This window comes from Fulmarus glacialis, unplaced genomic scaffold, assembly GCF_000690835.1.
Source record: "Fulmarus glacialis isolate BGI_N327 unplaced genomic scaffold, ASM69083v1 scaffold7614, whole genome shotgun sequence".
NCBI classification, from domain to species: Eukaryota; Metazoa; Chordata; class Aves; order Procellariiformes; family Procellariidae; genus Fulmarus; species Fulmarus glacialis.
In genome coordinates, this window is record NW_009207333.1 from 14,553 (window position 1) to 37,478 (window position 22,926).

Consider the following 22,926-nt stretch of genomic DNA (forward strand, 5'->3'; position numbering starts at 1 on the left):
CGGGGTCCCACCACTGTCCCTTTGGAGGGGCCCCCCTCTGCCACCACCCACTGGGGTGGGTGGCAGTGGTGGCCTTGAGCAGGATGGCTCCCTCCCACGCTGGCCCTGCCACCTTAAAGGAGGATTTGCCAAAGCCGCTAGCATAAGGCAAAGGAGCCTGCCTGAGCCGGGGGGAACGTTAGCTGCTCTGGACTGCAAGGCACTCTTTGGTTCGCTTAGGGGGTCACCCCAGGCTCTGGACCTTCCTGCTGTGTTTGCCCCCTGTGCTGCTTTTAACCGTCTTTGCTCCTTTGAGTCAGCTTGGGCTGCTTGCATGGCAAAGAAATATTTTCCTGGTGTTTCAGAAGATGTGCAGGAGGAAAGCTGCTCACCCCATACAGGGTCTGCCAGGGTTATAACAGAACAGTGGGGCCTTGCCAAATAGCAATGAGGTGTACAGCTCGCTGCGGGCAGCGGGGCTCTGCTGGTTTTTGCTTGGTTCTGCCTCTGTGAAAATTTCTCACAGGAACTGTCATCTTTCTCCCCTCTATTCAGCAAGCGCTTGAGCTGTGGGTGTCCATGAGGTGTTTTTGTGTGGAACGCAAGGACTGTAAAGAAAGGGGTCCTAAACCATGTGCTGTTGCTAATGATCCTGCAGACCAGCATGTAAAAAGCCAAATGTTTTAACAGAAATTTAGGAGTGAAAACAAAGAAAGGACCTGCTACAATGAGGCACCACGTGGCACCATCCTTATGACTTGATGGTGTGATTGCACTGGTCTACATCCTGGGTGTATTCTTCCATCTAATGACTTCCTGGAAGAGTTGAAAACAGAGGGGTATGCAGAAAATCCACTGTCCATCCAGATGTTAATCAGTACAAAAGTTAAAGTTCAGAAAGAAAATATGAATGAGAAAACTGTGGGAAAGCGGTACTCTCTGTGCCCACCTCTGTTTCAGTACCAGGGACTGTGCCGACAAATTTGTGCAGTCTGGAGCAGCAAAAACCCTCAGCAGTACTCCGATAAGTCAGAGGACCTGACACCCACAGTCTTGGAAGCAAAACTTGCAAGTTGCCTTTTTGAGGCTCAAATTTTCCGAGAGCAATGACAGAGCTGTTTCAGCAGAGAAAAATACATACCCTTTCATGCAAGACCCAGAGATTTAGAGCATTCAGATGTCTGATTTGATGGTTGGGCTTTGAATAGATAGCATGCTTCACGGCCATTGCCCTTCCAGAACAGGGAAGCTGTAGCGTTCCCATTTAACAGGCTGGGAAATTGGGAAACCCAAGTGCTAAGTTGTTGGAGAGACGAAGTCGAGAGCAGAGTTTGAAAAGGATACCAGCTCCCTGATCTCCATTTTAATTAAATTCTTTCTGCAATTGTCTTCCCTGGCAGTTTAACTGGTGGAATGTGGTCTAGCAGAGGAATTTTTGGCTGCAAACTTGACAGGAATATTTTTCTGGGCCAGATCCTTGCTTAGTGTAAATTAAGATGACTCCATTAGCTACAATCGCGGCACTAGCGATTTACTCCTACCTCTGAGAATCTGGCCCTGGTTTGCAGACAGTGGGCAGTGTCATATAATTTGTTCTTTTTAATTTTAGGCTGTCTAGACGCTTTTGCAGCACCCCTTTCTGGGAGGACTTTGTGCCAGCAGCTCTGGAGCAGCACCGCACTTTGCTGGTGAGAAGCGCATAGCAAACACAGCGTGGAGGTGGCCTGGTGTGCTCAAACGCAGCATTTCACCTCCCTGGTGCAGGGTTTAGCTTTGATAGTCTCGGTGGTTTTTGGTGGAGAGCTGTCAGAGGGGATTCACGGCAGGATTTCTTCCCTGTGGAAGGGGAGTGAGTCTGTCGTTTTCCCTGTTTTTGACAATGTGTTGTCCCAGCTGAGTGCTGGAGAAAGATGGCTGGTGCGAATGCAGTGTTTCTGTGGTAGTTTTTCTTTCCAGCAATGGATGACGCACCTCTCTTTGTGGGTAAGAAGGTCTTTCTCCTGGTTTTAAAGGCCATTTGCTGGTCTTGTGTTTATTATTAGTCAGTCCTTCCTCCCATGCCGTCAATTTTTACCACTCAGCCTCTAGCTTCTCTGCTATGTTTTCTCCCACACTGAGTCACCTGGCATAGGGGTGGTACCTCTCTAGCCTTCTTCAAACTCGTCACAAGGCACACTCAGGACCTAGTTTTTACAAAATCCTCAGATTTGCTGGCCATGGTTAAGCAGGTGATTAGCTAGGACTGTTTTTCTTCCCCTTCCATCTCTTACCAATTCCCGAGTTACTCACCAGGATTGGCTGTAACTGCGTTTGTCAAGAGCCAAACACAGAAAGGCCATGACTCTGACTGGGGCTTAGGAGCGGCAGCAATATAGACCTTTTTACTACCATTACTTCTGCTTGAATCCAAATGCACTTAACTCAACCCCTCATAATCATAACTCAATCCTCATAATCATTTTACAAAATTTGCTAATCATAAAGTGCTACCTTCTGTTGTTAACCACCTACGTTTATGTGTCTGTACCCAGCCCCCAAAAGAAAGGGTCTTCATGGTTGCAGAAAAAAGCCTGAAGATAGGGATCCTTAAGTCATTAAAAACAAAATTTCTTTTTGAGAAAAACATAAAGCACGCACTATTTCTGGGATTCCACCTGAGCTTGATCAATACTAACAAAGCAGAGCTCTGCCAAAAAAGCAGCTTGCGTGGAAATGGGTAAGAGATTCTTTGTGCTATCTTAATGATTTTGCAAGAGACGTTTCCCCTGTGAATTGCTGTAGGAGTTTGCACCCCTTCCCCCACACTCAGCAGAGGCAAGAACATATGACTATCCTCATGTAAGGTAGCGCAGTGTTAATAATGCTGCTGTATTGATCAAATTGGGCTCTTTGTCACCAGGGACATCTGGGAGGATTTATTCTGACTCCTAAGGCTGTGCCTCCTAAAGTGCATTTTCCAGTCCTTTCACTAGGCGAAGGGTGTGTTGTGCTTTTTGTCTTAGCCTGCAGGAGCGACGCTTTCAAAAGATTTCATGGTGACCCACCATCCGCTGCCTCTATCATTTCTGCTCTCAGGGCTCCCACCTCACTCCCACTCAGAGCTGGACGTGTCTCAAGTTCAAAAATGCGTTGCGGCGAGATCCAGTTGTTTGCCCTTGGAGAGCGCCTGGAGGAGTAGCCGCTGGCTGCTGGAATGTGGATAAACACAGGGTGACGGGAACAGGAGAGGCTTCCTCTTTGCTTAGAAAGTGAGCAAAACATCAGTAAGAAAGCAGCGTAGAAGGAAAAACATGTGCAGAGTGGTTTTGTGTTGTCGTCCCCCCAGCTGATATTCATGACCTTGTTAAAAAGATCGGTCTGCTTCAGGGACTGCACGTGGTGATTTTTAAGTGTAGGGAGAAACAGAATGTGGCTTTTATTTTTCCATCTGATAAATTGCCAATTGCAGGTTTTACTTACAGAACACTCTGAGTAGTCTGAGAAGAACACGATCACCTTGATATTATATTTATGAGTAAAAATGGTAGGAGGCAAAGAAAGCTCTTAGCTTGCATGTAAAGACGACTTTTAATGCAGTTTTTGCTTCCAGGACTGCACCATTACTCGTGGTGGGGAAGGGACACATTAGCAGGCTTGACAGGAGGACTGAAATGCCTAGGGACACTCAGGGGCTTGCAGGGGCAATTTGACGTCATGCTTCTTTCACAGGTGTCGCGAGCTCGGTGCTGGGTTGTGATGGGACATCTGCAGAGCAGGGAACGGTTAAAGACATTTGAAATGGAGGAAAACCCCTGGAACTTGTTCTGGTGATGGCGAGAGCACCTCTGGGGCAGAGCCCACGTGTTCAGAAGTGCTGCGATGTATTCTGCAGAGGCAACCGAGTCACGAGCCTGGAAAATTGTGTTCTGAATGCATAGGCTGCCAATAGTGCCGGCTATAGCTAAAGAAGCACGGTTTGAGTGCATTTCTCTCTGTTTCTGAGTCCCAGTTCCTGGACTGCTGGGTCTGAAGCAGATCCTTCCAGCAGCCCCGGCCACCACAAGGCATTTTGGCTCTCGCTTCAGCTCTGATATCATGCAACCGCTTGGGAAGCACAGCTGCTTGGGAAGCGCAACCGCTTGGGAAGCGGAGCCGGCTGGAGGCGAAACAGCAAAGTGCTCCCAGGAATGTTCCCTGCAAAGCAGAGACTCGGCCTGTGGTCTCTTGCGTGGCTCCTCCTCTCCCAGCATAAAGGTTACCTTTGTACGTTTGTAACCAAAATAAAATTGCAGCTCCTGAAAGCTATAATTTGTACTTGGGGGAACATAATGTTTGTGTTTAGCTATTGCAGGGATTGTACCAAAGCACGGTGACAGAGGTCTGGAAGTCTTTGGGATGACGATAGCTGGCAACGGACTCTGCCTTTGGGGGCTACTAAAAACAGCTTTAGTTAAGCAGTATCAATGATAAACAAAAGGCCAGGGAGGATTGGTTGTACTGTGAGGAAGAGGGCCCCGCTCCTGCAGCGGGAGAGGCTGTCCTTCCTCAGTTCCTGCTCTTCCCCTTCCCACAAACCGAGCCAAGAGAGCCTGGCCACGGTCTTCCAAGCTGTGACATTGGAGATTTCCATCCCATCTCAGAAAGACAATAGAGGGAAGGAGTGGTATACAGCCAACCCACAAAGGCAGGCTTATCTCGGGAGATGCTATATAGGCTTAAATACATGTGGAAAAGGGAAATTGGGGAAAATACAACACTTAAGGTAAACTAACTACATTTTTTAAACGTCTGAGTTGGAAATATGCCAGATAACATGTCCACTGTTGGGATTATAATGACTACAATATGTTTCCTCTTTTCCTTGTTGGTAAGTGGGTTTTCTTTGTTTCCTTTTTGGAGCGTGGTGAGGGACTGCAGTTCCCTGCAGTGCCTGTTCGGTAGTAAGCTGGAACTGTCTATGGTGGTTTAACGGGTAAGGCTGCAGTGCTGTGAACGTGACATCTTCCGATTCCTGGCATCATCATTTGGGCTGTTTCTTCTCAGGAAAGATGAGTTTAATTCGGTTTACTCAAAGAGGATACTTAGAGATGGGGCCAGAAAGCTGAAGGCCTCACGGAGAGCCTCTCAGCAACGCGGGTGCAGTCAGATGGGATGCTAAAAGCCTTGCCAGCAGAGAGATGCCTTCATCTGGTTTCATCTCTGCAAGATGGTGCTGAGTGTTCTGTTCGGTGATGTACCTAGAATTAATTTGGGAACCCTCCCGATTAATTTTAGAGGGAAAGGTGCCAACATAAACTTGAGGCAGGATCTGGCAGTTTTGCACAGTATTCTCCAATACATTTCTAGGGATATTTTGCCAGGAGAAACAGAAGGTTTAGGAGAGAGCATGAAAAGGGACACTGGCTTGCCTTGAGTGTGAGGCTCCTGCCCAAGTAAAGAGTGTTGCTGAGGAGATGCAGTGTGAAGAAACAAGGGAAGGAGAGGGTGCTCGTAGGGAAGAAAGGCTGAAAAGAAGAGCCTCTCTCAAGTCCTGGAGTCAGACAGGTTTCTGAGCAGGGCTCAAACAGGTCCCATCCCATCCTCCACCTTCAGGAAGAGTAGAGTTTCTCCTGGCCTCTGTTTCTGCTGATGCTCCATCACAGCACCCAGCCTCTGCTTTTCACCAGCCTGCTTAGAGTAACAAAATACCACTCTTCGGGCCTTTCTGCGTTGTCGTCTCTGCAGACTTGGGAGTCTGCAGGTACCCATACAGGCCATTTCTATGAAGGTATGTCATGATGGCTTATCATATAGTTAGCTCCTCTAACAAAAGTCTTGTGCACAGAAACATCTTGAATTAACCATGGTGGCTGCTTGGATGCTGGGAAGTCGTCGTATCTTCCGGGAATACCAAGACATCGCATTCCTTCTAGGCTATTTTCTGGCTGCTTTGCTATTAATAACTTTGTCCTGAAATAGCACTTTCATACTGCAGCATATTAAAATCCATAACAACTGGGTGGGTGTCCACAGTCAACAGACCAAAGAAAGCGAGCCAGCACGAGAGCCGTGGTTGTGTAAATTGGCTCACAGAGGTGTGCCGACTCTGAGCAGCTGGTGATCTGACCTGCCGAGCCTTCTCAAGTCAATAAATGGGAGGGCTCTTAATGGGAGCTTTTGGCTTCCCATGCCGTGCTGCAGCCGGTAGCTGTACAGCCTGCTGCAAACCGCGCTGACACGAGACTGATCTTGTGATCCTTTCATGAGGAGTGAGCAGTGTCTCATCCAGTTCTGACAGCGCACCTTAAGTTGCTAATGATACCCACAAAAGGCCCTGCCAGATCTCCTTTTTGCTTGATCTAAATGCATTCTGGGGATACAGGTCTCCTCAGATGCCTGTGGGCAGCTGCCTGCGTTGCTGCTGAGCATTTGGGCCAATACTGGCAGGTGCTTTACCACTGTGCTCTAGCTTTTAAAGAGGACTGTGCTGCTTTTATCAGGGTGCACGGCAGGCCAAGTGCATTGCCTGTGAGATTTGAGGCTGATCAAAATCCCTGGTGGCTAGAGTTTCGGAACAAGCGCCTTGGCAGAGCAGCGTAGAAAAGAAAAGCAATGGAAAAACACCCTTGGCTGTAAGGGAGCATCCTTTGGAGGGCACCTGGCTTTTGAGAGGCAAGTTTACCTGCAGTGGGATGTTCAAGCGTGAAAGCTGTTGTTTCATCATTCGTAGATGATGAAAACTCTGGCCTAGAAGTGGCAGAAACCAGATCGTGAATACCTCCATATAGACTGCCCAAATTTAAAAAAAAAAAAAAAAAAGAGAGAGAGAAAAGAAGCAAATCCAAGTATCGGGATGTCTGAAGTTGGTGTTGTTTTTAAATTCTTCCCATTTTTCCATTTGGGTTACATTGTTCCTAATAAAGTAGACAAGATTTGTAATATGAAATAACCATCTCCAGACGTCAAAGAACATGTCAAATTCTGCTTCACGTAAGCCACAGAGTTAAATGGCGCTAATCAAGAGCAGAATTTCATGGAGTTTGAGTGTTGGCAAGGTCCTCAGCTGATGTAAACAGGAACCATGAAATCAGGGCTGCTCTGTGCTGATTTACCCCAGCTGAGAATCCGTTGTGCTTCCCATCGCTTTGTTTCTAGTTTGAGTTTTTTTTCTCGGTGCGACGGTGAAACTCAAGTCTGTTGTCTTCTTTTTTCCTTGCCCAGACTGGCATATTTATCACAGTAGCACATGCATCTTCTTGCTCTTGTAAGATAACAAATTGCCCAAATGATTAAAGAAAAAAAAAAAATCAAAGAAAAAAGCAGCAAATGGCTTTTTGTAGATGTGCTTGGACAGTTGCTGTGCTTACGTTAAAGTTTAAACTTCAGCCAAACAGCCCACTGCTCCCTGCATGGCTGGAGGCAGGCTTTCATCCTATATGTTTATTATCATTTAGAAATGGTATAAATGCTCTTTTATTCTTTTTTGTTCTGACCTTATTCTACAACACATTCCCCTCCTTCCTTCTGCTTCCTGTTTCCCAGACAGGTCCCCACCTCTTCCTCCCCACAGCCAAAAATAATACAAAAGGGAACATACAAAAGGTTTTTTGAGCCATGAGATGTGAGAATGAATGGGCATCATGTACAGGGTAGGTACAGTAGTCCCAGTGCAAAAATGTTTAACATGCAAAGTCTAGATGAGGAATCGCATGTTTTTGGGTTAGGAATTCAGTGTTATGCATCCTCTTGTTTAATATGTTTTTAGGTCAGAGCAGAATAGATGACTTGGAACTCAGGACTCTTATGAAACATAGCATATATTGAGTGTATTGATCACATCTCTTCTCCAGGTTTAATTTAATAAGCTAATTGTGAAGAATTGTGCTTACGAATATGCTGTTGCTTGAGAGTGTGAGAACACAACTGGTATATATGTTTGTGTCAGCTGCTGAGGAGGAAATGTTAAGCTATCTCTGGATGTTATTGAAACATCTCTAAAGAGTACATTTTTTCATTCATGATCCTATCCAGAGTAATTACAAGGAATCCAATTCTGCTGTGTAACCCCACTGCAGTACTTTGTAAGGATGAATCTTAATTGAGGATCGAGACCTAAAATATTGCTCTGCTTTGTACGTTCCACAGCTGTCAGCATTTGCTCTTGCATATCCATTTCCTGTGAGAAGTTTACCACACTTGGGGGCATGCTTTGAACCCGATCCTTTGATTTTACTGGGAGATAGGACGGGCAATTCAAGGAGCTAATTGTGTCTTTTTACTATTTATAATGCTAAATTAAAGCTGCTTCCAAACCGGACGGCAACACTTGAAGAAGTTTGGGGAAAAGTTTGCAGTGAGGGCCACTAGCCAGCTCACTCAAAGCCATCCAAGGTTGTTACATAAATAAATTATCTCTTCAGAAAGATTTTGAAACACACTTACGTTATATATATAATTTCTCACATGGTCATTGTATTGCTACTTGCTGTCTGGATTGCATGGCAGCCTGCAGGGCATGTGCTGGGGTACAAGCACACATGGGTTTTATCATATTTTGATACTAGCACAATGGGCTGCCTGCACTTTTGAATTCTTGATTTGGCTATCCTTAATCCTTTGCTGACATTGATGCTATTTTTCGTTGTTGTGACTGATTGCAGATATTTCTTCTATCTTTATTAAACAGGCAGAAAACAACAAAAGCCCTCCAAAGCCCTTGTTCAGTGTTTGCAGATTTCTTTCATCCTTTTTTTTTATCTAGATGCCTATCAAATTCAGCCACGCTTAGCTGCAGTCCTTTGTTCAATATCTCACAACCAGTGCACTGAAATTCTCTATGCTTAGAGCCCAAATACCATAGATTTTTAGTGAATAACTTTGGCTTGTCCATTTAAAAGAATATTTGTTAGATAAGACATATTTCATTATCGCTAAGTTTGGGAACAAATCTTGATTTTGACTCCTTGGTTAGAGTATAGGTTCAGACTTTTTTCCTGTTTGAGACATTTGTTTTAGCACCCATGTCTGCTGGTGAAAATTGCTAATTTATGGCAAAATTGGTTTTGATCCTTTGAGTTTTAAAGGCTGATCAAGCCTTTGATAATGCCCCAGAGCAACAGGAAAATGGCTTGTGTTTACATGAAGGTAGTGATTCTGTCCTTTAAGTAAATTTGCAGAACTTTTTACATTAAAATATATCTGTGCTGAATGTGGTTGAGGCTTCTGATTGCAGCGTCTTTTATGCTCTGAAGAAAAATGCTGTGAAGAACATCCAGGGAGAAGGCCGTCTGGGTCGTGGTAGGAGAGTGTTCGTTGAGAGTGCTGTTGTGCATGAATGACAGTGAATGGGCTGGTTTGGCCAAATACATTTCCTTAAAGGTTCATTCTTTGGGCTCAGACCAAGAGGGAGAATGGGCACAGGCCATTATTATATTGAAGAAATTTGCAAACAGAGGCTTGAGTCCCGTGTAGCCTAGTCAAAAGTTAATAGACTTGTCCATTGCAGACTCTGGTGGCTGGTGAGACCCATTCAGCTGGTGTTAGAGAGGACTAGCCTGATGGCTCAGGCATATGGTGAAGTTACCACAGGAAAACAAGTCTTTGCCTATCACATGATCTTTCCTGACTATGTGTGTGCCTGCTTTTTGCTCTTGGCAAAAGCCTGTTTGTACAGTTAACTTGATTTGCTTCATATATACAAGGGATTAAGAACATGCATGCAGATATTTACCATGAGTTAGCCGTCATTAAGTGTCTTATTGTTGTACCTGGAAGGTGTTTTTAGCTGTCTGTTTTTTCAATGAACTATATAACACGAAGGCAAGATGTGCTGGCACATGACTAGGAGTTTTGTCTTAAATCCTTTGCAATAGAAATTATTTGCTATTACCTGAAACTTTTTCTTACTACTCATTCATTTCAGACTGCAGTTTTCCCATTTTCCCAAGTGTATTTTGCAAAACTACTTATTTTAATACTAAAATTCTGTTTATTTTATGCTGTCCCGAATGTTAAGCTTCTGATGTGCTGCAGATTTTTGACAACTAGCAACTGCCCAGTAGAGGTTGCCAAGAGGAAAAGCTGGAGGTTTTGGCAGCTGGGTGGGAACAGATGACAATCTTGGAATAGATGGGCAAGAGTATTGGGTTTTGTTGTTGTTGTTCAGGAAGTAATGAAGGCTTTTGGCAGTGGGAAGAAGATGCATCTTTCAAACCTTGTTTTAGGGTTAAGGGCAAAAATAACATGCCATTTCAGGGAAGGCAGGTGAGTTTTGAATCTCTTATTCCTCTTAAGTTCAGGACTGCCCCACGATATCCAGCTCAATATCTGCCTCTGGCATCAGCAATGCAGGTGCCACCGTAGCTCAAAGCTTTTGTTCTTCTGCTGAAGAATGAAATACTGACACCGGGCACCGGACCTGGTGCCGATGTTTGCTCTGAGCTTGAGTGAACTGCGGTGGCACTGACCTTAGAATTATTGTTTTGGGTTGCTTTCAGGTTGAGGATGTTTTCTCTTCCTTTGCAGTCTTGAGACTTTCACAATTATTTAAAGTTAGAGATGAAGCTCCTTTTTTACGTGCCAATGGAAAGCAATGGGGCTGTGCTGGAGGTTGGAATTTGACCTTCAGTATTGCATGTATAATTCTGCTCTGCTCGTATAAATTATGCTGCAAAGAGAATCCTTTCAAGTATTGTAAACAGAGCTGGTAGATCAGACCTGCTTGTCAACCACATTCGACATTTTCATTCTCTGTCACAGCCTAATCTAAGTATCCAACTTCTTAATTAGGTTTTGGATAACTTCCAAGATTGATGCTTGATGTCCAATTATATCTGCAGTAAAATGGCACTTAGAAGTAACTAGCACTTCCAGATAAGAACTTCCCATGATCTGCTAGAAAAATTCAAAATCAAGATGTTATAAAATACTTCAGCATCAATAAAACAGAGGAACCCAGTGAACATGTTGATAAGGTGTCTTCCCTGACTTTCTGTCCTCAAATCATTATAAGTGTTTGGGCTTTGTTTTACCCTTGACAGAACTTTACTGTTGCCAATTGTCCTGTCTTTAGTTGTGCAAAACTTCGCAGCATAGGCAGGTGCTTCTGAAGTGACCTGCGATTTTTCAAGAGCCTGTATGTATGGGTCAAATTCTGATATATAACATGGCTGCCAATCGAGACCAGTTCTTCGCAATTCATTGGAGCAAGTTTAGATTTATACCCTGGGAACTGAGAGTTCATTTTGGGTCATCAGTTGGAATTAGGTTTTCCAGAGCTGAACCCAGATGCCAAACTTGTGTCCTTGCAGAGGCCCCTGGCCTACAGGCACATTTTCCCCCATCGTTCTCTAAAGGGGAGACAGAGACATCCACTGCCTTGACGTTTGGCACATTGATGACGGTGGTGGTCCCAGCTAGAGCCTTCATGCTGGTCGCTCTCTGGGGAAGAGTGATAAAGTCAAACGTCATGAGTGGTGACTCCAGCTCTTTCATATCTGGATTTTGAATGTTCTGGGTTGCACTTTAACCCGGACAGCTGACAAAACCCCTAAAACTTCGGCTGTCTGAACCAAACTGAGTACCTGCAAGTCTGGGAGGGATTGGAAAGTCTGGGGTTTGTCTTGTTTTTGAAGTTAGTAGCAAAACTGTCTTGATTTCTGCTGGCTGCAGAATTAGGTGAGTGCTAAGCTCTGCTGAAAATGGTATACATGTATCACATCTCTACTATCAGAGGCACACACTGGGTTTCCCTTGCATTGTATTTCATAGTGGTGAGCATGATCAATGTGTTTGATAAATAATCTTTACTTTCAGTAGATGAGCTTTAGATGAGCTCCAGAGGTAAGAATACAGGTAGATTAGAGGTCATACCTTTCTGAATTGACAGACGTACTGAACACTGAATTTCCCTGGATCAGTGCTACTGCAAACACTGAAAGGACTAACAAGTAAGAAGTAGGTCCTTACCAGGCATAGGACAGCACTACAGTGGCTGTCTTGTACTGTCTGAAGGATCTAGTGCTGCATGTGGAAGTATCATGGTGTGCAGTTTACGTGTATTCTGCTGCTATATGTGCCCCAGAGGACTGAGATGATAGTACAATGTGGGGAGCGAAGAGCTGTTATATGAGTTACCGCTGTGTAGGCAGGAAACACACAGCGTTTCTTGCACGTGATGGAAATGTGCCTCTGCTGGGAAAGTGAGCCTTTTTGCAATTGCATCCAAAATGGAAAAATCAGACTGAGGCCTTGTCGGGAATGTCCATGTGCCAGACTGCCATCCTTTGCTAGCTGGCTTTCTGCAAGTACGTGGGGTCTCACAAAGTCACATCCTATTATTTGTCAGCCCTGAATCATAATTTAACTGGCTAAATTGAGGAGCAAGATGCAAGGAGAATGACCCTTGTTAATCAGGACAGATGGGTTGAAGTAGTGGGTCACTTTTTATCCCTCGTCTGTGAAAGTGGCAATCAGCAATCTTCTGGATCTTCTTCTTGTGTTCCTGAAGGGAGCCATCTTCCTCTTCTCATTGCAATTTTCGAAGTCTTTATTGCTGTAAATCCTACAGGCACTGAGTAAGAAATACCCACCAAATTGCCTGAAACGTAGCAACCAAAGGATAGTCAGACTTAACGTCACGTGTGAGATGTATTACATCCATGACACAAAGCTCCCCCTCTCTTGCATGTGTGGTTAAGGAGAAGCTGGACATGCAACAGAACTATGACAAGAGCACAGCAAGAGCAGCTCGCACCTGTCTTGGGTATCCTTGGACCATTTTCCTACCAGGTTGGTAGTGGAAGTAGGAGACCTACAGGGGTTCACCAGCATCTGAATCCAGCAGTTTGGGTTCATGTCTCTGTGTATAGTGGTCAATACGTTGCTGCTCCCACAAAAAATTGGTAGTTTTTGATGTGCTCGCTGGCAAATGACTTCACGGGAATGGAGACCAAAGAACCCTCCTACCTCTCCTGATGGTCCACCGGGCTGGAGTGGGGACCTTGGTGGTGTCAGCCTGACTGGTTTCTCCAGGTGGAGGGGGTGGGCTTAGTTGGCCTAAAAATTAAAAGTCTTGCCAGGGCAGGAGTGAAGAAAGCAGGCTGGTTTCAAAACCCTGCCTCACCACTCCCTGGGTGATTTGGGCCAGGAAGAGGGAAGGTCGCGTAAGGTACTTGGCAGAAGCTGGGAAGTGCATATGGGGAAAGACACTTGGTTTCTGTCGGCAATTGCCTGCCCTGGCAAATGCAGCAGCAGGTAGGGCCCTGGCGGGGGGTAAAGGAAGGGCTGTGGCCGTCACCCCTCACCAGGCTTTGTCTGCCATGCAGATTAGGTGGAGGGCTTTTCTGGCTCAGCGTTGCTAGGCTCTTCCTCCCTATTGACTTGGTGGAGAGGCTGAGGGGGGTGGGAGGGAGGGACTGCATTATATTGTTTCTTTGAGTTGTTATTTTCCCCCCTCTATGGGGAGATGGGCTTGATCCACTGGTTTTGGATTTCAGAGGCAGAAGGCAAGACATGACCAGCTGGTGTCTTGAAATGGCACAGGTGCAATGGCTGCGGGAGGGGGGAGCCAGGAATAATTACAGGTTTCTGAAGCATCAGTCTTTGCCTGAAAAGGGCTCATCGAGAAACTGCTCTTTATGGAAAATTAATGGTGAAGCTGGAAAAAACTGTCAGGCCCACTATTGTTGTCATGGGGTAGTGATGCCTTAAAGGAGCAGCACCTCCCGCTTGCCTCCCCTCCACGGGCAGTCCGGAGCCGGCGTGCAGCTTTCTGATCCTGCAGCAATTGAAATTTCATGTCACTGTCATCAGACTTAATGGCCTTGAGTCCCTGTCTCTTTCTTTTTTTTTTTCCCCCTTTCCATCCCTCATTTGTGATTACAGTTGCACTTTCCTTTGGAAGCCTTTTATTTATTCAGCCCCTAAACCTGTTTCTGCCCCACTGGGTGAAGGCTAAGTGGGCCAGAAAGCCCAAATTACATGACGTGGGGAATGCAAAAGCATTGCCTTTTTTGGTGAGGGGGGTTATTCCTGAAAGACTGAGGAGCACATTTGGAAAGCACCCCCCTAAACATGTTAGGATTCATCTGGGGAGAGACCAGATCCCCAGCTAAAGCCATTCCTCCCAGAAATGCACTTTAAAAAGAACATGGAAAGGTTACTTAAGGCAAGAATACTAACTGGTAAGTGTCCCACCTCCAGGCCTGTGTGCAGACACATCATATATACAGTGTTACGCCACTGAAGATGACCTACACGCTAAAGTATAGCATGTCTCTGTTGCCATTTTATTGCTTTTTGTCCAAGTCCATCTCTACAGCTCGGGTCTATAATCAGCTATTACTTTAAAAAGAAACAACAGATAACCGTCTGACAAATTCAGTTCTGAACTCTGAAAGTCATCCCAACAAATTGTATCTGCAACCAGCAGTGCTGCTTCCTGGGTACACTGAAAGTAATAATCTTGAGTTACCTGATAGCTCCTAGAGAGTGAGTGGGGGCCTCGTTTCACTGCTGTTGATGGGACCTTTGTACCCAGAAGACAGGAGCCTCTGTCTCTCCTCTGGTCATACGAATCTTTTGTTTCTTGATCAGATGCTGGACTCTCCAGGTTGAGATGTAGTTGGGTCGCCAGCTCCCATAGGCTGAAAATTTTTGCCTAACATCCCTTCCTTACTATCTCTAGAAGTGTTCTCTGAGGAGTCGTTTTTAGAGATTTCTAAAAAGTATTAGTTAGAATGTCTGTTTCTGCAAGTCCTGTAAAATCACAGTGGTGGTGTTAAACCAGCTAGCCTTTCAGGCAGCGAGAAATGAAAAATAGCACTAATAAACTCCATTAAAAGCTCCTGAAACTACAGCAAATGGTTTTCTATAAACAATAAAAGTTTATAATGTTGGTTATGGAGAACACTGGGCAGCATGATGTTGCCTGGAGGCTTTATTGGGGCTAGCTCAGGGCACGTCGTATAAGATACATTCAGGTAGGAGGCTCACTCCATCCTCGTGCCGATGATCACTGCTGTGGAGATGCAGGAACACATTTTTATATGGCAGCCTCTTTGCGCCTTCACCTGCTTTTTAATAAGGTGCGTGTGTGTGTTTGTGTGCAAGTCTGGTGTCCTGTACACAAGAAGCCCCGATTGACCAGATGTGCCAAAAACCCTCTAAAACTGACAGTAGGTCCCTTTTTTCTGTCACATCTTTCCTTCTCTCAGGCCCTTTAAACAAGCTGTGGTGTCACTGGAAGTTTTTCCCTGTCTCCTATCTTAAAATGCTACGCTTCAGAATTGTGCTGTTTTAGGAACAGATTGGGCCCCAGCCAGCTATGCTGAGCTAAATTTGGAGTGAAAGTTAATGTTTGTGAAGGAAGAGGAAGCAGTTCTTTGGAGAGGTGACTTTTTGTTTTTACGTGGCCAGGCGATGGAGCCATTAGGATGGTTTCATATGGAGGTGACTGTTGGCCAGATTACACTTAAAACTGGGAAGGGCCTGGTATCCATGGGACAATGTACAGACTCACGAAAATGCAGCGGATGCTTTCTGGTTGTCGTATCTTCACTTCTACCATAGTATCCGCTACCATATGCAGATATTCCCACACTCTGTCTCAGAGCAGCATCAAACAAGTGCCAAATCCTCATGTCTCCCAAAATTTGACCGTCTCGCGAGAAAGTGCTGGCGTGCATGAATGCTGTCTCTGAATGGCACTGGACCATGTTGTTCTCCTGCCCTAGGTGGGAGGTACACTGTAATCTCTCTCTAACAGTGGTTTCTTTCCCTCCCCTCTCTCTTCCCCTCCTGCAGACATGCCTGGAGTTGGAGCGATACCTTCAGACTGAACCACGGAAGATCTCTGAGACCTTTGGTGAGGATTTGGACTGCTTCCTTCATGCCTCCTCAGCCCCAGATGCAGAGGACAATATCCGACGGCTGGACACCATCCTTTTACCAGTGGAGACGAGTACATGTGACAAAAGCGCCAACATGGACATTATCCTCTCACGGGACAAGCTGTTGTCTGAGACGTGCCTCAGCTTGCAGTCCACCAGCTCTTCCACAGAAGGCTACACAGCCGTCAACCAGGCCCAACTCAATGCAGTAACCTCATTAACACCCCCTTCCTCTCCGGAGCTCAGCCGCCATCTTGTAAAAACCTCACAAACTCTCTCAGCGGTGGATGGCACGGTGACGTTGAAATTGGTGGCCAAGAAAACTTCACTCAGCTCCGTGAAAGTGGGTGTAGCAACAGCGACCGCGGGGACAATAAAAAGCGGGCAAAGTGACAGTGAACAAGGAGGTACAGGGGCAGAAACATCCCCAGAAAACAAGAAGAGGGTTCATCGCTGTCAATTTAATGGGTGCCGGAAGGTTTATACAAAGAGCTCCCACTTAAAGGCTCACCAGAGGACTCATACAGGTACTTGTGTAGGATGCTTCTCTCATCTTGTACTCCCGCCACCTAACTGTAACCATCTCCTTTTATTCTCATTTAGAAAAGAAAAAAACTCTCTTCTGAAAGTCCGAGCTTCTGTCTATGAAACAGGGCAGTGGAAAAATGGTAGGCCAGCAAATGTACCCATGATTCAATAGAACAGAGGAGTTCTCACCATCTACCATTAACCTGTTGGGGTTTCATATGTTGTATGGGGCTTGATGCAGAGTAATTTTAGGATGCCTAAGGGATGTAGATGTATCATTCATGTTAAAACTGTGGGCATGCCAGTTTGGGTTTTCGCACTCACTTCCCCAAGACAACTTTAAAAATGTTAATTTTAATCAAGTGATAATTGCTTCAAATAGAAAATAGCGTGGGCAGGTTTTTGTTGCCTTTCGTGTGGGGGAAAGAGAAAAATGTATTTCAGATCTGAGATACGTGGTTTAGGAATAGTGTGTGCGTGAGAGAACATGTGCGTAGATGCAGACATATAGGTACACAGATGTACATACTGTTGAGATACTCACAATCTTGGACTTCTCTGGTGATAAAATACAGTGAGAACAAATGAAAGAATAACATGGAGTTTGAATAATGTAGGTAGAGAGGGAATATGATGTATGGAAACGTGTCAGGCTGTTATTTTGGGTAATATTTACTAATGTTGCATATAAGCTCTGTGTAAGCTTCTTGAAGCATACCGAATTGACTTAGGTTTGGCTGTTCAGGATCCCCACTCTCCTGTCATTTGTTCATAGTCCCCACTAGCTTTGCGGCTGGTATTCATTGCCAGTAGTAGCTGTGCAGTTTGCGCGCGTTGCTGCTTTGTTCTAAGCTTCACATGTGATGAGAGATGATAAATTCCTATTAGCACTGTCTTATCATGTGATTATTCTTGTTTCCAGAGGGATTGCTGTAATCAGTTTTCTCAATTTTACTGTAAAATGTGTGGTCTCTTATGATAACTGCACATTTAATTCACGATCTTATCATGCAGGCAGATTCCTAGAAGCGAGGTTGTTCTTGCAAGGTAGAAAATAACATGTTGGACCAGTGCAGTAAATCAAACAAATGTGTGGGTTGTTAAGAGAGCTGCATCCATCAAATACTAGGCAGCCCCGTAAAACTTACATGGTCTGAAGTATAAATCATATTAAGATGTAAAAGGCATTGGTTTGGATCTTTTTATATGGGCTTTCTAGTGCTTTTACTGGGGATAGCCACCTTGCCAGGAGTGACCTCACTTGTGATCCAGTGATTTGAAAGCCAGTGAAAGTAGCGCAGTCATTTTAAAACCTGCAGCAACGTGGTCAGGAGGCTCCTTGTAGCGCCAGTGCCGCTGTAAGGCTGGCCCCCGCCAGGGCTGTCGGGGCAGACGTCCCAGCCAAGGCCTTCCAGCAGGCGACAGGGCTCCCGTGAAGGCACAAACGCAGAGCGTGAGAGCCGTTGACGCAGTGGTCTTGTCTGTTCAGATGTGACCCCTGCGTTCCTCCTCGAGCTGGAAGTGATGGGTCTTACACAACTCTTCCTGAAGTTAGTCAGGGATGTGACACGATTGCCTATAAAGGGTGAACTTGTGGAGTTTTTCTGGTTTTGTCACCCAGTAGGTGGGGATGTGGAACAGGAGTCCCGAGAGAGCACTTACAAAACCCACTACTCTTTCAACACCTCCACCCTTTGGAGACAAAATCTTGCAAGATTTTGCATGCTTTTGAACCCAGCCTTAGGTCTGGTTGAATTTTGTATCTGAGGTCAAAAGCTTTCCCCTTGGTAATATCCGCATGTGAAATCTTACATTTTACGACTAATCCATGATGAGAAACGTTTCTCACTGGCCCTGTGATACTTCTGAATAGCCTTAGACTGTACATAGTGCCACTGACATGTATGTGTCTGCCCACCCACAGCAGTGCTCAGCATGGTGAGAAAGGCAAGTCCACCTTTGCTGGCAGGTGGGGAAGACCTGTATTAGATGATGAGACTGCAGCTGCCCAGGTGGAGTGCCCACACCTCCCACTCCCAGCACCTCACCTCGTGGGTTCAGCTGCCCCTCTGATCTTGCCAGTTAAACCATCAGTAGTTTAACCAGCCCCTAAACCATTTACTAGTTTATGGGAGTGTTCCTGTTTCCATCCACCAGGTCCTAAGCAGATAGCATAGGTTGTTAGGAAAGCAGGAAGGCAAAAGCCGAGAGGGAATACAAAGCCAGATGAGGAGCTGTCCTATCTTTGCACCCATATAAGCACCCTGCACCTACCACGTCCTAGCTGTGCATAGCTGTGTAGAAAGCATGGTTTCATTTTGCGATGAGGGCTGGATGCAGCCTTGTTGTTAAAATACATCTTTGATGCAGAACCAGGGAGCAGGTAGGCACCTGGCTCCCATTTTTCTCTGTGGAAAGCAGATTGTCTTAATATCTTTGAACATGTACATCTTGGGAGCAGTCTGAGTGAATCAAGGGGAGGGGTGTGATAGGTTTATCTAACTAGCTTATTTGAGTCCAAAGCACAAAGTCATTCAGACCCCTTCATCCTGCTTAAGTGCTCTGTTTCCTTAAAAAACACTGACTGCTGGATGCCTTAAATCAGAGCTGGTACAATCAAGACATTAAATCTGTTCACGCTGACCTCTGCAGTGGGGTTTCCCCGCAGGGAGCTCCTGCCTCTGGTAAAAGAGAGGGACAGAGAGGAATAGCTATGGAAATTTGGGACTGAATTATAAATGGCAGGACTGCCTCCTTTCCCATGCACGCCTTCAGGGCTAGGGATAAGAAGCCCTTTTCTCCATTGGTGCTTTGTTTTTTTCACGCCATGAGCTGAGTGTGCTGTGGGTTGTGAATGCACCCAGCAGTGCCAATGGCCAGTAGCCACTTGGCTTAGTCAGTGGCTGAGCCAGAGGGTCTGAAATGATTGCGAGATATTTTCCTTTGGCTGCTAGTTTGTTAGTATGTCACTCAAGAGCAGTCTGCCAGTGCAGGCTCTGTGTAAAAGGGTGTGAGTGCCCTGACAGACAAAGAGGTCTCAGTGTGGGGTTCACAGGCAGGGAGGCAGATGTGGGCTGGTCACCCAACTTGCACGTGCAATGTCCACTTGCTGGATCAAAGGGGTTTACTGCAGTGCATGAAAACAAGAAAACCATGGGCTGGGGAGCTGGGGGGTGGAAGGCGGTGGAAGGAGGTTGCATTCCTTTCATTCGTATGTAAGGCTGACCAGACAGATGCTGGCTGGCGTTCCTCGCTGCTGCGTAATGAGCCAGGCTGGGCTGGAGGCAATACAGACTGATAGCAGCTTGTTAGACTGGAGATGGTCTTCTCTTAGGGCTTTACTTCGCTGGGTAGCCCAGAGACAGTCAGACCCCACATTGCACTTGGTGCATCCCCCACGTTACTCTCCCGCATCTCATCTGTAAGAGAATCAGGACAGCGCTGTAAGGCCCATCAATGGTTGAACTGGTTATGAAACCACCTTCTGGATGACCTTTGGAGAGGGAAAAACAATCATCTGTGTGGGAGAGAATTTAATCTGGAAGGGGAAGGGAAAGGGAAAAACATTGTCTGGATGGAAAGGGAAATGAAAATATTTGACTGAATTCAAAGTAAGCTGGGGCATCTAAAGCGAAGGGTTTGTAAAGGAGCTAAGAGCAGTGGTGGGACTGTCTGTCAGAGGGCAGCAAAGAAGCCTGTCAGGGGAGAAATAGCGGCTAGGCCTGTAAACAGGAGGAAAAGGTGAGCTGTAGGTTTGGAAAGACCATGCTGCCAATGTGACGGTGAGGTAAAAACATATAAAGAAGGAGCCACCAGGACTGGAGTCGTAATCCAACCCTAGCACATTCTCTCACAGTTATTCATGGACCAGACATCAGTGCAAACAATGACATTTTGTCTCTTTTGAGAGACAGAAATTTTCATCTAGCCTTCACACATGCATGGAGGTGAATTGCCAATGTAATGGAGAGTGGAGAGGGAAGGAATTAGAATGAGCTAAAAACCATGTATAGTCATCAGTACTTCCTAAATTAGAAAACAGGATATTGCTGGCGAGTGTCTAGATGCAAATAAGTCTGAGGGTGAGCTGGCCTGTGACCTATGGAAAGATTAGTCATGGGACGTCGCTGTGTCTCCCAGATCAAAGACCTTTGGAGGAGATTTCTATCTCCTGAAAAAACCATTCATATCAGCCTTCTTCCTTGCGGTAATGTACAGGGAAAAATATGAGATGGCGTGGGTGCTTTATAGCCAGAGATAAAGCATCGCATATAAACTGACCAGGAAATCCTTAAGATTGGGATAGTGATAAAAAATGACACTTAGGGGGTTCTGCTGGGGTTTGCATCTTATGAGCATCAGAAGGTTTTGGGTTTTTTTTCTTTATCCACCTAAAACCAGGATCTGGTACAACCTAAGCTCAAGTCTGAGAAACAGCAGTTGGGCACCTCACATCTATATTTAGGTTTCTAAAACCTAGAACAAGTGGGAAATGCCCATGTAAATAGATGTTACGAATCTACATGCGACCTTAAGATAGCGCTTATTTAATGGAGTTTGTTTCACATTGTCAGGACATCTTATTTTAAATTATATAGTTCTTTGATCCAAAGTGCTGGGTGAGAGTAACTAAAACAAACAAATCCACCCTGCAGGAAAACAAATTACTACATTTGCAAGAAAAAGACGAGAGACACGAGTATTAGAAAGAGCATTAATGAACGGGAAGGTTTTTGAGATGGGGTTTAAAACAACAGAGAAGAGCTTTCCCAAAGTGTTGGAGATAGAAGAGGAAAGATCCAGAATTTGGAAATGATCGGAAAAGACCAAATTGAGGAGAGTAGGCTGGATGGTAGCTAAAGAAGAGTAATAGAAAGTAAAGGAATAATAGAGAAAATAAAGACTATCTGTGTCAGTGATACCACATGAGTGGGAAGCTGCGTTGTTGTATTGTGTAGTGTGGTAGCACCCGTGAACAGAAAGCGAATGAAGAGAAAGAAAAAGCAAATAGCCAAGCACAGCTCCAATTCTGCAGGATGCAAGATTTTGAATAATGACTTAGGGAAGAGCATTTGGGAGAACAGTATAGGTAGCATAGGAGAAATGAAAGCCGAAGCCCAAGATTTTTTGTTGTACAGAGACCCACGGCTTTGCAGCAAGTCCCCAGCTCTGTGTGCAGGGCTGCAACCCAGCAAGGGGAATCGGAGGTACACGGAGGATGCTGAAGCTCCCATGGCAGCAGCTAAAACAATGGGTGAATTTGCCACTGGAAACAAGAGCAAGGGAATTGGGGGAGGAGGGGTGTGTGAGAAAGACCTTCATTCAGGGCTGGATTGGTTTTGGGGTACAGTTGCATTGCCAAATTGGAAAGATGTGGTTTTTTGTGAGGTTGGGGTTTTTGAAGTTTTCTGGGTAAAAACATAACAAGAGTTTATCAAAGCTGATTAAAATAAGCCCAACCTGGCCATGAGCTCTTTAAAACTTTATGGTTTTGAAGCCTTTTAGCCATTTGGCAAGTTTGGAGGAGAGTTGTGATTTCACTGTGGAGGGCCAGAGCCTCGTTTCATTATTACAGCGAGAGCTTACGCTGAGGAAACGAGCTTTGTGAACCTCCCAGGCGGCAGGGGGGACGGGCCCTGCCAAAAGCAGCCCTTGCCACTTAAAACACCAGTGGTGTTCATCCATTGCTTAGTTGCCAGTACCTGAATTCTCAGTCCCATGTTTCTGCTCCATCATCTGCCAAATCAATAGCACGGGACAGTCTTGCTGTTTGGATTTGAAAATGTAAATAGGTATTGTTGGTGTGTTTGTTTGTTTGTTTGCCATGTGAGATGATTTTTGGCACAAGAAGGACCTAGAAAGTGATGTTTGCTGTCTGTTCAGCAGCTGCAGGAGGGAGAGTGCAGGCGCCTCCAAGTGTTATGGCAGGCTGCCTCGGTAAGGCATGGAGGAGCCATTTCTAGTTTGTCATCTAGTGTTTTCTTTATACCCATCCACCCCTGAGCCCCTGTGAGGCACCCAGCAAGGGGGCAAATGACAGGGATAACAGAGAAAGACTTGAAGACAAAACCCTCAACTTGTCTTCTGCCGATTTCCCTTTTTGTTGCTGCTGTCCCACTCTGGATACAAGTGGCAGGTTGACGACCAGAAGCTATGATTTTCTTGTCCATTTGTCCAAAGCACTAGTGCTTCTGAAGTATTTGAGGTCACACCAGGCCTGAATCAGAGATATGTGCTCAGAGATGCTGTTTTAGGCTAAGGTGGGCTTGCTGGACGAGAAGGGCCTGAGCAGTCTGGGAGAGCTGAAGTGCTCTGGGCAGGAAAAGCCGAGTGCGCTACCTCTCATCTCAAAAGCAGGTGCCGGGTTAGGCTCTTCCTAACCACAGCGTGGGCATTTGAGTCTGGGTTACACCTGGGCAAGCAGCCAGGAGCCTGGATGGACCTCTCCTAATCCAGAGCCTGCTTTTCACACCCCATGCAGACATGGTCCTGCATACCTACATATCATCATCAGCAACTTGCAAGCAGGAGCCGATGAACTGCAAGGCTTCGTGGAAGCTGACCTAAATAC

General features: G+C 45.6%; 1 protein-coding gene across 1 annotated transcript in view; it reads left to right on the forward strand.

Annotated features, from left to right (window-relative positions):
* Positions 1-22,926, forward strand: part of KLF7 (Kruppel-like factor 7 (ubiquitous)) — a 63,648-nt gene that overhangs the window by 14,433 nt on the left and 26,289 nt on the right. Inside the window, exon 2 of the mRNA XM_009576048.1 lies at positions 15,742-16,354. Coding sequence (XP_009574343.1) covers positions 15,742-16,354 — 613 coding nt within the window. The remainder of the gene's footprint in view (positions 1-15,741; positions 16,355-22,926) is intronic.